This window comes from Dendroctonus ponderosae, unplaced genomic scaffold (assembly GCF_020466585.1).
Source record: "Dendroctonus ponderosae isolate FM_Combo_2020 unplaced genomic scaffold, Dpon_F_20191213v2 Dpon_F_20191213_11, whole genome shotgun sequence".
NCBI lineage: Eukaryota > Metazoa > Arthropoda > Insecta > Coleoptera > Curculionidae > Dendroctonus > Dendroctonus ponderosae.
Genome location: NW_026017213.1, coordinates 964,158 through 978,182, shown reverse-complemented (window position 1 = coordinate 978,182; position 14,025 = coordinate 964,158). Strand labels below are relative to the sequence as shown.

Sequence of the window (14,025 nt, the reverse complement as noted above, 5' to 3'; positions counted from 1 at the left end):
TCAGAAATCGCCTTTGAAATGTAGGCTGAAAAATGGAAAACCGTGAAAAAACACTTTGAGGTTAAAAATTCATTCTAATTTCACCAGTGTTTTAAATGGAACAAAATTCACACCACATTTAACCTGAAGTTTTCCTTATCGAGTGGTGAAATTTTCATTCCGATGTCTCATCAAAATGTCAATTATTTCATGTTTAGGGCTATCACGATGTGGCGATAACGTTCCTACTGGTGGTGGGCGAAGCAGTGGCATTCCGAATAATGGAGAAGCTGAGCACGGAGAACTTGCGCGAATGCATGGAACCCACAATGGAAAAAACGGACTATCGTCTGAACTACATCTACGCCCTGCTGTACAACGTCGACAGGGATTTGCACAATTTTATGGACAAGTGAGTGAGGCCTCAGTTTGAAGTTGGAACAAAAAAAACGAAGAGACATTGTTGGTTTGTAGCGCAGGTGTAGGCACGATGTTTGCTCTCCCGTGGTTCCTGACATGGTTCGGGCACTCTCTAAACCGCTACAAGGACGTGGTGCGGTTGTATGATTACTTTTTAGCCACTCCGCCACTAATGCCTTTGTATGTAGCCACTTCGCTTGTGGTTTCCCGCAGAGATGAGGTGTTCGCTGAAAGTAAATCTAACGAACCAATTGAAAGCCTGAAGGTGAGGTGTTTACTGTTTTAGGCTGCGACATGGCAAGTATCCATTGTTTGCTCTCACAAATCCCCGACAATCTGGATTTCGAGACGATACTGATCGCGGCCGAAAAATACTACAAGGACTATCCACCGGACAAAATGGAGAAATTGGTCAAGAAACGAGTGGACAGAGAGTATGTAGACCTTGGATTGCTTGTTTTGTTTCGAAAGCTATTTTGGGCGCTCAGGAAAGTCTTTTCTATTAGTTGGTATCTGGTGGTTTTCGCTTCTCTTGGACCCTACCGGCATCGACGCAGGAATATGTGATTTTTAAAACTATCCCCCTATAGCTGTATGCGACGCTCACCTCGGTGGTTCAGCCATATGTATATGCATTTTTGCTGGTGCTTTTTTTAGCCAGTAGTAGTCTTTTTGTATATATTGCTTATTTCGCACTTTTACTCCTGACACGTAGGTTTTGGCTCTGTAACGCGCTGCATTTTGGATTAAAGTGGTCCACTTTAACGTCTTTAACTGCTTCGTTTCCTCTGCTTGATGTTTAGAGAGTATCTAGGTGACTTGGCTGTCGGTGGATAACGTGGCGCATTTCTTTTAAGAATGGCCGAACGGAAGCGAAACGAGCAAATGATGCGGGATCGATTGAGGAAGCAGAAGAGCATGTGGGTGCGATTCAACAACCGCATTCCCGCTTGGTTGGTTTTTGGCAGACGAAGTCGATTGGGGTTGATTTTCACCACTGCCACGGTTCTCATCGGGTATATTTACTATGTGAAGTACGGAGTTGATGCCCGAATGCCGTTTTTAAGGTGAGTCACAGTTAAGTGCCCATTCCATCATACCCTGAGTAGATATTCTTTGCACATTTCCTCTAATTATCGTGTGTATTTCTAGTATGTTTAATACATGACATATGGTGTCTTCGGGATCGGTAAGAGATTTGATGCACAAGCGGTTTTACTGCAGCTTTTAGCAAACTTCGATTGTATGTTTATTTGTTGTTTTTGTGATTACCATACTGTATTTTTATACCAAAACATTAAAACATTTTTTGTCTCTCTATGGGCGTCACAGTGATTGGGACTCTGGGCTCTAGTAGTTGATATTTTCATTTTTTTCTAAGTTAGGTTTACGTGAATTGTGCATTTATTAATTTATGTTTTTGTACGTAGGGTCAAAAACTCGAAAAAATCGGGCCAGTAGGATTAACGGTGCCTATTTTATGGGATATTGTCAAAGTAGTGCATTTTCTCAAGATCATCTAGAAAATTGCTGAATTTCAGACATTAATTGTGTGTGTATTAATTAGAATACTGATCTGGAGAAAATGAAAAGTACTGTTAGTAGCGCAGCTAAGAACATTAAGACCTACGTTCACTTTATATGAAAAATCCAGCAGAAGCGACTGCAGTTAATTATTAAGTTATCTGCAACTATTTAAAAACAGCCAGAATTAATTGCTACTTTCCTACACCGAATGTGTACATTTGTCCTAAAATTAGTTAAACTTTTTATAGGAACGTGCAATGTTGTGGTTTAAGTGTTATTATTCATAGAGAAAAATATATGCATCGTTTATTGATATGCGTTTTTCATAAATTTACCCATTTTGGCACAAAACTGGTAATTACCTGCTGATTTGGCATCAGCAAGTAATATTTTTGCTTATAAAATCTTGCAAAGTGAACGGAATGACAAGCACTTTTTTCTATGCCAATATTCTTTTTGGTCAAAAAGAGTGCTTGAAACCGCCAGCACAAAACGCATATGCGTATCAAATTTTTAAGCCACTTAGATACACAAATCCGTATGTGTGCGAAAAAAAACTGCCGCTCAGTATGTTACTTTCACATATGACCGGTTGAAAAATATGCAGTCAATTAAACTGCTGTTTTCGAAACCTCGGGTTTTTTATATTAAAGAATTAGAAGCCTGATTCCGGAAGTGGAACGTGAAATTTGGGCGTTTAGGTGCAAGATTAGACCAAAATTTCATGGTCTTCGCCACGTTTCTGCTCATTTCTACACGACTTTATAGAGAGAGCATTAATAAGGTGTTTTCATTGTATCAAAAATTCCTACAACACTGAACATTAATTTATGGTAATATGAAATGAATGAATCAAATGAATGAAATATATATATATTGCTATTTTGTTAAATATTTAATAAACAAATTCAGCTAAAATTCAAATTATTCATGAATCTCTAAAATGCAATGCTATTGGTTGTGACGTCTCTGGTCATATAAATGGCGGATTGTTTGCGTTCTGTGCATGGTGTTTAGTTGTGTGGTTATGTTTCATTAATTATTTTGTGACTTTAAATAATGTATAGTTTGTGTTAAAGTAAAAAATTCCTTAAAGCGTCAACAAACAATTTACTATGTGTACATATTTTTATGGTTACCGAATTTTTAAAAAACGACGAACGCTTTAATTCAGCCGAATTTAAGGGTCAAAGCAGCAGCGTAAGTAAAAATCCGTAAAAAGTAAAATGAACTCTTAAATTTGTATTTTAGGCAAACGCGAGAGTTCTTTGTGCACTGTACAAGGTAGAATTTGCCCAGAACACAAAGTACGATCGAAGGCATATCCTGTCTGCCTCATCATTAGCTTTTTGTTCGTACTTTCATTAAATAATCCTCGCAACAAAAAAACATCGATTTTCATTTAGGAACATCACGTCTAGCTGCTTTGAACCATAAAACTTCACGTGCATAATCATGGGGAACGGTTAAAGAGTTTGTTTGGAGCACTTATTGAGGTATTCTTGCATCCTGGCACAGAACACCACTTATTTTGTGATCCGTAATTGTCACTATTTTCCATTATGCACGATAACAATAATAATAATCAATAAAATAATGACAATCAGAAGAGCTTAAATAATACAACAAAGCTGCGAAAACAATAAAATAAACACGATACACTTTGTTGATATGACCTGCTACGTCACAATCGGGATATGCAACCGACGGTACACATTCGGCGTTTTTGGCGGAAAATATCTAATTTGAATTTAAATTCGCTTTAATATTATTATGAAGACTTTTTTTGCAAAAAAAATTATATGAGTGTAATGTTTGCCATAACTTCTTTCTATACATCAACATTAGAAAAAAGTGAAAACACCATATTGGCCTTTTTATCACTGAATAGGGAATAACAGGCCCGATTCAGAAAGTGGAAGGAAATTTGAAAATTAGGCATTTAGGTGTAAGATTAAATCCAATTTCCAAGTTTTCCGATATCTTTTTGTTGATTCCTACACCACTGGATAGAGCTATAAATAGCACTTTTACGGGGTTGAGAAACGTCGGCAGTTTTTTTCCTTTATCGACGTTTCTCAAGAACTATTGGAGCTGAGGAGCTCCTTTTCCTATCACTGGATAGAGAATTAGTGAATTGAATGTGAAACGTGACTGAGAAAACAGTGACAGTTTTCACACAAAAATCGAAATTTTTTATGTTTTTTTTCACCCTTTTTGCTCATTTCTCAAAAAGATTGAGCTGGAGCGCTCATTTCTACACCAGTCGATAGAGCACCAATTCGCGTTTTTAGGGCCTAAAGTATGGCATGGGAATGTTGGCAGTTTTCTGAAAAAAGTCAAAATTTCTAGCAAAATGTTACTTTTGGGAGGTTTCTTTAAATCAAGAAATTTTATCAAAAAAATTGCTCGTTTTCCGCCACCTTTGTGCTCATTGCTCAGGAACAGATTGAGTAGGAGCGCCTATTTATACACCACTGGATAAAGCACAAATCGGCGCTTTTAGGACCAGAAGCACGGCATGGCAAATGTTGGCAGTATTTTTCGAAAAATGCACTTCTGATAAGTGTTTGTTTCGCGCTGTTTTCTAAAATCGCAAAAACTGCTCATACATAACGCCGCCTTTTTCGTCGACTCTCAACAACCATTTGACCCTCAGAACTCGTTTTTCTTCACTGGATAGAGAATTAGAGGCTCGATTTAGTGAGTGGAACGGGACTGAGGAAAAGGAAGTTTTCAGACTAAAGGCGAAATTTAAACGAAAATTTCCATGCTTGCCGGCGCCTTTTTGCTCATTTCTCAGAAACCTCTTGAGCTCGAGCGCTCATTTATACACTACTGGATAAATCATAAATTGGCGCTTTTAGGACCAAAAGCACGGCATGGCAAATGTTGGCAGTATTTTTCGAAAAATGCATTTTTGAGAAGTGTTTGTTTCGCGCTGTTTTCTTAAATCGCGAAAACTGCTCATACATAACGCCTCCTTTTTCGCCCAGTCTCAACAACTATTTTACCTTCAGAGCTCGTTTTTATTCACTGTATAGCGAATTAGAGGCTCGATTTAGTGAGTGGAACGGGACTGAGGAAAAGGCAGATTTCAGATAAAAAGCGAATTTTAAACAAAAATTTCCATGTTTTCCGGCGCCTCTTTGCTAATTTCTCAGAAACCTCTTGAGCTCGAGCGCTCATTTCTACACTACAATATAGAGTACTAATTGGCGCTTTTAGGACCAAAAGCACGGCATGGAAAATCTTGGCAATATTTTTCGAAAAATGCAGTTTTGAGAAGTGTTTTTTTCGCGTTGTTTTCTTAAATCGCGAAAACTGCTCATGCATAACGCCCCCTTTTTCGCCGACTCTCAACAACTGTTTTACCTTCAGAGCTTGTTTTTCTTCACTGGATAGAGAATTAGAGGCTCTTTTAGTGAGTGGAACAAGACTGAGGAAAAGGCAGTTTACAGACAAATATATAGATCATATAGAGATAGTGTTTATTGGTGCCAATTAGTGCTCATATAGAGCACTAATTGGCCATTTGTAGGACTTAAAACATCGTGGAAAGTTGGCAGGATTTTTCAAAAAGTAGATTTAAAGAAAAGTGTTAGTTTTGCATTTTTTTTTAATTTGCCGCGGAAATTCCTTTGAGGTTTCGTCGAAACACCGACAAAAAATCGATCGTCTGTCGGTGTTTCGGCCAAACATCGAAGGAATCTTTGCAAAGGCATGTTAATTGGACGATTGGGTTGCGTTGGAATGTGAGAAATACGAAATAACGTCAGATCTCGATTTAATATCAACTGTAACATATTCGCAACAGTTTTTTAACTGTTACAAGAGTATTTTAACAGAATTCTTAATAGTTGGGTGGTAACTGGTTTTCGACTAATATTAGTTGGCAACACTAATGGCTTTATCACTTAAACATTCACAATTATAATAAGATTGCAGACTCATCTGCTGCGTGATTGTAACTTGAACTGTGCAGTACTTCTCGTGCTATAAATGCAAAGTTCGCAGTGCTTCTACAGGGTGATTCCCTAACAATCGGGAAACTGGAGATTCTATACGTGAAATGATTGTTATTGGCAAAAAAATGTTTCACGTGTAATATATCCAGGTTCTGTATTTCCCATTGTAAATGAATCACCCTGTACACAAAGCTCAGCAAATAGCAAACATCATATAAATTAATGTTCTACTTTTAGACTTTCTTCTCGTGGCTCAAACCTAAATAATCATCCTAAACACTATGTCGAAGCTTTTCATCTGCACGGTTCTCACTCTCTTTCCTCCGATGCGCAAATTTGCCCAGCCAAAGCTTCTGATCCTGCTCGTTGCGCGCATACTTAAATGCCGGCTCATCCGCTCTTATCAATCCCGCAATATACTCTTGGGATTGATTGCTGCGCAGAATTCCCATATGATCGGTGTTGGGAAAAGGCTGGCAGAAAACTTTCGGTTTTTGTAGGGGCTGCCAGTGCTTGCACCCTTCCAAAGAGCGGATATTTACTGTGCCATCACCGTCCCCGTAAATCAAACTGGGCGTCCCGTCTAGCCAAGTGCCCGGCTTATATTGCAATCTGAAACAAAAAGAAACCATTACTTATTTCACTAATAAAGTGAAAAGTACACCAATTTCTGTATTGGAATCAATATCATTTGTTAGTGTGAATGTTTGCAAAAGATCTGAAATAATCTGTTAAAGACGCCTGTTTAGGTCTGTCGGTTTTTCGGTCAATAGATGGTGGCAAAAATAAAACACTATTTTTCATGGGCCGACGTTTCGACTATATTTGTCATGCTCAGGGCTCTATGAAGTTAGCGTCATATTTACACCAAATGCACAGAAAGAGCAACATACCTTTTGGCCTTTCTTAGCTTTCTCCACCTCAAACGGTAACGATTTTCCTACGAAAATTTGGATTTTTGTTAGCGGAAAAGTGGGACAAAATCCATAGAGTTTTTATAAAAAGTCATATTTTCCACACCAAATATTAACTTTTAGTTTAGAAGGTCTAATTGTTGTTAATTACCAAAATTTAATAAACGTCCGAATATTTGTGTGGTGCAATAAAAACGCAATTATTCCTTTTCCATTTAGTTCCTTTGTTGATAAAATATTTCTCAATGCGTTTTTACGACCCAGAAAAAAAGACAACAAACATTTCATATTCATGAACAAACTCAACTAAGATTATCTGTATGAACTATTTAAACGATCTAATCTACATTTAGAGACAAATCAACATTATTTTTAGCTGTAATCAAATACATCCGTAATCTTCCGAGCGATATTTTTGAAAATAATCGCATCGGCTCGTTGGATAAATGAATTTTTGCAGTAATTTAGAATCTCGCATGTTAAGTTCAAAGTCTGTCCAGTTGTGAACCCCATTAAGATAAACATTGTTTCCGATATCTTAATAGCTTGTGCATTATTTAATTTATTCACAACAAAATTGAAAAAAATGCAGGCAATTAAAGCGAAACAAAAAAAGTGAGTTATTTTTCCCAATTTTTTTGGAAATGTTGGAAAATTTAATTTATAAAGAAGTAACTTTAACCCAAGAACTTGATCAAATAATTAATTGCAAAAATCAAACCAATCTTTTCAAACCACCGGGAAAAATGTTGGAAAATAAAATTTGTCAAGTAATTTTGACCCAAGAATTTATTGCAGAAATTAAACCGTTACACATAACGAATGCCTTAAAATACGTTTGAAAAAGATGGCAAAAGTGCATTGAACACAATGGATGAGTTTTGCGGTGATTTCAGTAAGTTTAATCCTTATTTGTTCGATCTTAATGCTGATATTTTTTAACTATACTTAATCTGAAACTAAAACCGTTGCACGTCATCAACACCCCAAATTAGTAATTTTCACATCACACAAACAAAATATATTACTAATATAATTACAAAGTAGTATTATATATCGTTATACGTCACGATCACGTTCACTTTACTTATAGCAAAGTACATTAAAGAGAGATAGACCTAATCGCCGATATGTTCCGTCAATAGACGAATCTTTACTGTTTGATTCAGTTTGAACGAATTTTTAACCTTATAAGTTGGTAGCGAATTACAGTGTTAGGTTGACGTTTGATTTGTCGATTAGTTTTTGGTTTGGTTAGTTTTTATTTTTGCCTATAAATTTTTGCTAATTTTTCCCATATCTCAATCGTATTTGTTAGCTTTGAGTTTTTTAAAGTCTTCGAAAGTGATCAATGTTTTTGTGTGATTGATAAATGAAAGAAATACATTTTATTTTATTACCTATACTTAACCAATCCCTTACATTTCTTTAAAATAAATAAAATTATGGTAGCTATATTTAGTACGTTTAAAAATGCAATTTTTGTACTGATATTCTACTATTAGCGATTATTATTGATATAAAACCAATTCAATAATCCCTTATCAAAAACAAAAGATTTTCATGACAACTTGGCAACAGGGTCAGTTTGACGGTTGATGACGTGCAACGGTTTTAGTTTTAGATTAAGTATATAAACCATTCAATGACGAAAAATTCGTTCTTGCTATTTATTGGCTGTGTTTCTGACGTTTACTGCCAAAATACAGCATCTATAAAGCCATGCGCAAATTCGCCTGCTGGACTGAATCTGTGAATTTGGTGCGCAAGTCCAAAGGGCTGCTTGAAGATTGGTGGGGACTGGAATTTACTGGTAGGAGGATTTTTTAATAACTTTCAGCCCTAATGAGTTAAAATTGCGTTTTTAACCCAAACTGCCGTATAAAGTGCATTTAATTTTTTTAAAGTTTAAAACATACATTTAAATTTATTGACAATTGAAAATCTGGATTTGATTTAATCAAAACCAATCTTTTCAAGTAACCGAAAAAAATGCTGGAAACATTTGCCAAGAAGTAATTTTAACCCAACAATTCATTGCAGAAATTAAACCGTTACGCATAACGAATGTCTTAAAATCCGTTCGAAAAAGATGGCAAAAGTGCATTGAAACCAATGGATGAGTTTTCGAACATTTGCGGTGATTTCAGTAAGTTTAATCCTTATTTGTTCGATCTTAATGCTGATATTTTTAACTATAAATCATTCAATGAAAAAAATGTCGGTCTTGCTATTTATTGGCTGTGTATTCACTGTTTTTCAGCGTTTTTAAACCCGAAAAATCCAACTCCATGACATTTACATACCTAACAAATTTGGTTAAAATCCTAGCAAATCAAACTCAGACGTACGTCTTTCGTTTCAACTGGCCTCTAATGTGGAGCAAGTCACGTCGCTTCGCCGCTCATTGTCACAATCAGCGTACCATCTTCCAACTTRATAAGTGAGGCCGTTTGCAAATCGCTCCCTGAATTTTTCCAAATATTTYCCGGAAGTTCCCAAATTCTGATGAAAGTTTCTGRTTTTCCGAAACTAGAATTTTTTCTCTACCGTTTTGTGYWATTTTCCTGAWYGGCAGAGTGRYTTTTGCGAAAATACCGGACTTTGAATATCAATTCTATTCTGACGTTTACTGCCAAAATACAGCAACTATAAAGCCATGCGCAAATTCGCCTGCTGGACTGAATCTGTGAATTTGGTGCGCAAGTCCAAAGGGCTGCTTGAAGATTGTTGGGGATTGGAATTTACTGGTAGGATGATTTTTTAATAACTTTGAGCCCTAATGAGTTAAAATTGCGTTTTTTAACCCAAACCGCCGTATAAAGTGCATTGATTTTTTTAAAAAGTTTAAAAAATACATTTAAATTTATGGACAATCGAAAATCTGGATTTGGTTTAATCACATCCACCGGCAAAAAACGTTCAAGCTTGCAACCACGGCTTATGAAAGAAAATCTCTTGAACTAATCAGACGAGTAATTTTCAATACACGTCTCAAATAAGAACGTCACTGCCAATAGGCTTGAGACGATGATACCTTGCCTGGCTATTAGTACTGATAAGAAAAATGGGACAATGGATTATTCTCATTTTAGTGATTTTTAGAGTAATTAATTGTTTTCCATTTTTTTTGGTTCGCATGGCGTTCATATTGATCGTAATATATTCCGATCAAACGTGGCAATATAAATTATTCACAATTAAGTAGCGTATTTAGAAACATCTGCACATTTCTCAACAGAGCAAATAGGGCAATTTAAAAACAAAAACTACAGTTTTTTGCTACTTACTGCTCCACAGTATTGACACCGCTTCCATACAGACAATGCACTTCGACTCCCGGTGGTTTGAAATGCTGTTGATAGGGCTCAATGTCCTTCCGCATCTCCCAGCCGTCTGGAAACGAAATTCCCCTGGAACCACAACAAGGATTTTATTAAATTTAACCCTATTGCCCATGAAACAACCTACTGGAAAAACTGTTGCAAATTGGCCAACGAGTAGTTCTTCTTGTCGGTTACAACTAGGACTTCGTCGGGCTTCCAAAATAGGGGGGATGGTAAGAGCCAGGCAGTACTGGGCTGGGAGATCTGTTGCGGCCGCATCACGCTTGGTCTGAGTACGTACGAGCCCAAGTCATCTCCTGGAAAGATTCTCATCTGAGACCAGACATTCGAAGAATTTAGCGGGCCTTCCAGCTATTCCTACCCATTGCATAGACTTTAATGGCCTTCACAGATCCCCCCCAAGCTCCACTCAAAGCCACCAGGCGTTTGATGTACTTGTCCTTCCAAGACTGTGCTTGTTGGTTCAAAAAAAACAAAGACATCGGCCCGCCCATCGAATGTACAATTAGCATCACCGAGGTCTGGTTGTTTGCTTCGTATGTGTCTTCTATGAGCTTCTTCAGTTGGACGAAGTAGTCCTGGTTTTCGTCTGGAAATTTATATAATTTTCATCGAATTTGCATGTGACCTTCTTTCAAGTAGTCGTGAAATATGTATAAAATGCATATGCTTACTGGGTCCTCTTCTGAAATCATACGGAGCGCCCCTAATGCTAACGTTACGAGTGTAGCCCATGGAAACCAGAGTATTGGCAATATCCTTGAAATATGATCCAGTAACAGCGTGACTGGGGTCTATCCACTCAACAGTTTCGCTCGTCCCAAATCCGGGAACTCTGATGTCCACCTGGAACAAAAGGAACCGTGCAAATAGTTTTGCATTGTATCAGACTGTGAAGGCTTTCACGACCGGTCAAATCACATTTAGACATCTTTTCGGGCTTTGAAGCCGTGGTCCATGGGAGTTGGTTCCTGACGTTTCGTCCACAACTGCAGTGGACATTATCAAAGGCGATGAGGCAGTGGGCGAAGTGATCCCCCGTGCTTTCCGACTAAGACTGGTTCAACTATCGTGTGTTGAACGTTTTTTAGACTTARMCAGTTAAGGCTTCTAGKCTTTAGTGCTCGCCCATGAGTGAKCCKGGGTGAGGAAGGGGATWATTTGCCTGAGATTAATGAGTAAACCAAAAAAATAAAAATAGATYCWSTGAAAAAGAAAAAGTAAGTTTKGSSTMATTTGGAAGAAAGATTCTGTGGTTTRGCCTTATTTATTTTTAATGCGTTTAAATTTAGTTTTTCTTTAARCCGGGTTTTTGCTTAAGGTGGGYGTTCCCAACGGGGGTCTGCCATTAGACTATTGGAAGATTTGAAGTGGAGTTTTGGGATTGTTCGGGAAAAAGTCTCTTGGATTAGGGGATTGGTGTGGTCGAGGATTCTGCTTTTAAACTTCTTGTGTAGTTTMGAAATSAATTTTTGAATCGTTTCCATTTCGAGGTTTTTGTGGATTTGGGTGTTTCKAATATACCAAGGAGCGCGTGAAATTCGACGTAGGAGTTTGKTTTGGAATGTTTGGAGTTTGTTTATGTTTGATTTGCATATTTGGCTGATGACAGGTGCCCCGTAACAAACTTGTGCTCTGATCACTTGTTTGTAGMTTAGAGTTTTGTTTTGTAGTGAGAGTRTGCTTTTGCGGTTAARAAGAGGGTGTAGGTAGGCGGCAGTTTGAATTCCTGTTTTAATGCTTTTGTTTATGTGTTGAGAGAAATTTAGCTTAGAGTCTATATTATGCCAAGATATTTCACTGCCTTTGTGTATTCGATTTGCGTGTCGTTCAGTGTTAGTTTTGGAGTGTTTGTGTTGACTGTTCTTCTAGTTATTATCATGGCTTTAGTTCTTTCAGAGTTAATTTTGATTTTCCAGGTGTCGGCCCAGGCTTGAAAAGTGTTTAAGTGTCGTTGTAAAGGTGGGATAATGTAGTTGATGTTTTTATTACAATGATAGAGGCTCGTGTCATCGGCGAACAGAGCAACTTTGAACTGGGGGCTATTTGGGGCATCAGCTGTGTTTAGGTTGTAAAGAGTTGGGGAAAGCGGGGCGCCCTCTGGGACTCCTGCTTTTATAGATCGGGTGGAGGATTTTGTTTCATACAGAGTTATAAAAAACTTTCTCGCGTGGAGAAAATTTGCCACAAACTGAACGAAGGTTAGGGGTAGTGGTTCAACTACTGGATCCCCTGTCGTATTTATGTGTGGGCCAAAACAATTGAAGCCCTGGACACTCCTCACGCATGAGGTCACACGGCCGGGACGCATTAATACGACAGGGGACCCAGTAGTTGAACCCATCAAGGACCATGGGCTAACTTTAAGTTAGTTATAGGAAGCAAGAGAGGCTGTTAGGTTTAGGTTTAGATTAGGTTTGTTAGGTTAACTTAGATTAAGTCATATGATGATATATCTTAAGATACATAGAGTGTTAGACACTCTAACGATGTTAGCACTAAGGATCCGTAGAATAAGTAGCAGTGAGAAGTATGTAAACTTAGCTGAAAATAAATATGTTCCAACACAGTAGTTGAACCAGTTTTTGTCGGAAAGCACGGAAGATCACTTTGCCCGCTACCTCATCGCCTTTGATAATGTCCAGCGCAGTTGTGGACGAAACGTCAGGAAGAAATTCCCATGGACCACGGCTTCAAAGCCCGAAAAACATTTCTAAATGTGAGTTTTGCATTGGTTGAACTGGATTCAAATTGTTAGAACTTTCGATTGTTGTATACTTGGTTGAAGCTTCGGTAACCAAGTGAACTGGTGTTTTTATTATTACTACACTCTTCAGTGTCAAACTTGTTTTTGTTATTATTGATGTTCAATAAAACAAACAAAGTTCTTGGTTTGTGATTGCTAATCTTCGATCATCTGATTACCCAATTAATACAAGAACAAACACAACATCGATGATTTAATCTTCGATTAATATGCAAAGAAACTCACCCCAGGAGGATTGCGTGTTGTCCTAGTAACATTGTCGTAGGTCAGCTTGATATTGTCGATCCAGCAATCAATCACAAGTGGCACCAGCAGCTCCATATTCAGCCAGATATTGAAGTAGTCGGTGGTGGTTTTCTGGCAGATATAATGCACCACATCTGACTTGTTCAATTTGGCTTCCAACTGGTTACCGCCATCTCCAGGAATAAACACCACCGGGTGCAACTTGCCATTTACTGCAGCTGCAACTGCACATAAAACTATGCAGCTTAGTTTCGCGATTTTCGTCAAGTCCATAATATTGGCGTTTCACTTGGGTGTCATTCACCAGTTATGAATTGGTCGTAAAACGGTTGCTAACTGGCTCTTTTCACTTACTCAACTTTATATAGTTTATTGATGTTGCACATAACTAACTAATCTTTGTTTACTATTCTCGTTCGAGAAGTTTGAGGTTATGACGCACGCGTGCAAACGTCATGATACAATCAGGTGATTGCACTGTGTACAGGGGCGGAGCAATTATTTGTTATCTTTATGGGGCAATGTTGTTATTATGGTGTACTTAAATACTTTTCATTTCATTTCCATCAAAGATAATTGTTGTTTCTACTACAGGGGCCATTCTTACGGGAATGATAGAGTTTAGGAGCAGGTCACGTGATGATGACGTGTAAAAGATGAGTTAATTGACGTTAAAATCATCATTTTTGGCACGTCACTTGGATGTGATTATCTGGGACAGAGGCGACATAGTATTAAAAATATAACGTTTTGTGTTTTATCTTGCGTGAAAAATGGGTATTGGCAAAATATGGGTAAATGGGCATAAAAATGGGTAAAATAATAAAGTAGCTTATGATATTAATTGAAATAAACCA

The 14,025-nt window shown here is 37.6% G+C and overlaps 2 protein-coding genes across 4 annotated transcripts in view; one reads left to right on the top strand and one right to left on the bottom strand.

The window, feature by feature from the left end:
- Positions 1–2,239, top strand: part of LOC109544735 (TBC1 domain family member 20) — a 12,006-nt gene extending 9,767 nt beyond the window's left edge. The window contains exons 5-9 of one of the 2 annotated variants that reach the window (XM_048662497.1): positions 198–391; positions 454–632; positions 686–833; positions 1,257–1,466; positions 1,830–2,239. In XM_048662497.1, the coding sequence (XP_048518454.1) occupies positions 198–391; positions 454–632; positions 686–833; positions 1,257–1,466; positions 1,830–1,860 (762 nt within the window). In that variant the 3' untranslated portion in view covers positions 1,861–2,239. Of the gene's footprint in view, positions 1–197; positions 392–453; positions 633–685; positions 834–1,256; positions 1,467–1,551 lie in introns of both variants that reach the window. The other variant, XM_048662498.1, reaches the window with a different exon arrangement.
- A 3,462-nt stretch (positions 2,240–5,701) lies between these two features.
- Positions 5,702–13,603, bottom strand: LOC109544737 (phospholipase A2 group XV). 2 transcript variants are annotated; one of them, XR_007280615.1, is made up of 7 exons: positions 13,148–13,603; positions 10,830–11,001; positions 10,517–10,744; positions 10,280–10,451; positions 10,099–10,221; positions 5,793–6,506; positions 5,702–5,747 (listed from the first exon to the last, which is right to left on the bottom strand). XR_007280615.1 is itself a non-coding variant. In XM_048662477.1 (6 exons), the coding sequence occupies exons 1-6, from the start codon at positions 13,439–13,441 to the stop codon at positions 6,167–6,169; spliced, it is 1,329 nt and encodes a 442-aa protein (XP_048518434.1). In that variant the 5' UTR covers positions 13,442–13,603; the 3' UTR covers positions 5,702–6,166. The 2 variants fall into 2 exon arrangements, 1 of the variants encoding a protein (XP_048518434.1); XM_048662477.1 differs by having other exon boundaries at positions 5,702–6,506.
- Positions 13,604–14,025: the final 422 nt, after the last annotated feature.

Coding starts and splice junctions, on each gene's coding strand:
- LOC109544737 (XM_048662477.1), bottom strand. CDS start 13,441: ATGGACTTGACGAAAATCGCGAAACTAAGCTGCATAGTTTTATGTGCA. Junction 10,745..10,829: donor TGATTTCAGAAGAGGACCCA/GTAAGCATATGC, acceptor ATAAATTTCCAG/ACGAAAACCAGGACTACTTC. Junction 10,452..10,516: donor CATTAAAGTCTATGCAATGG/GTAGGAATAGCT, acceptor GAATCTTTCCAG/GAGATGACTTGGGCTCGTAC.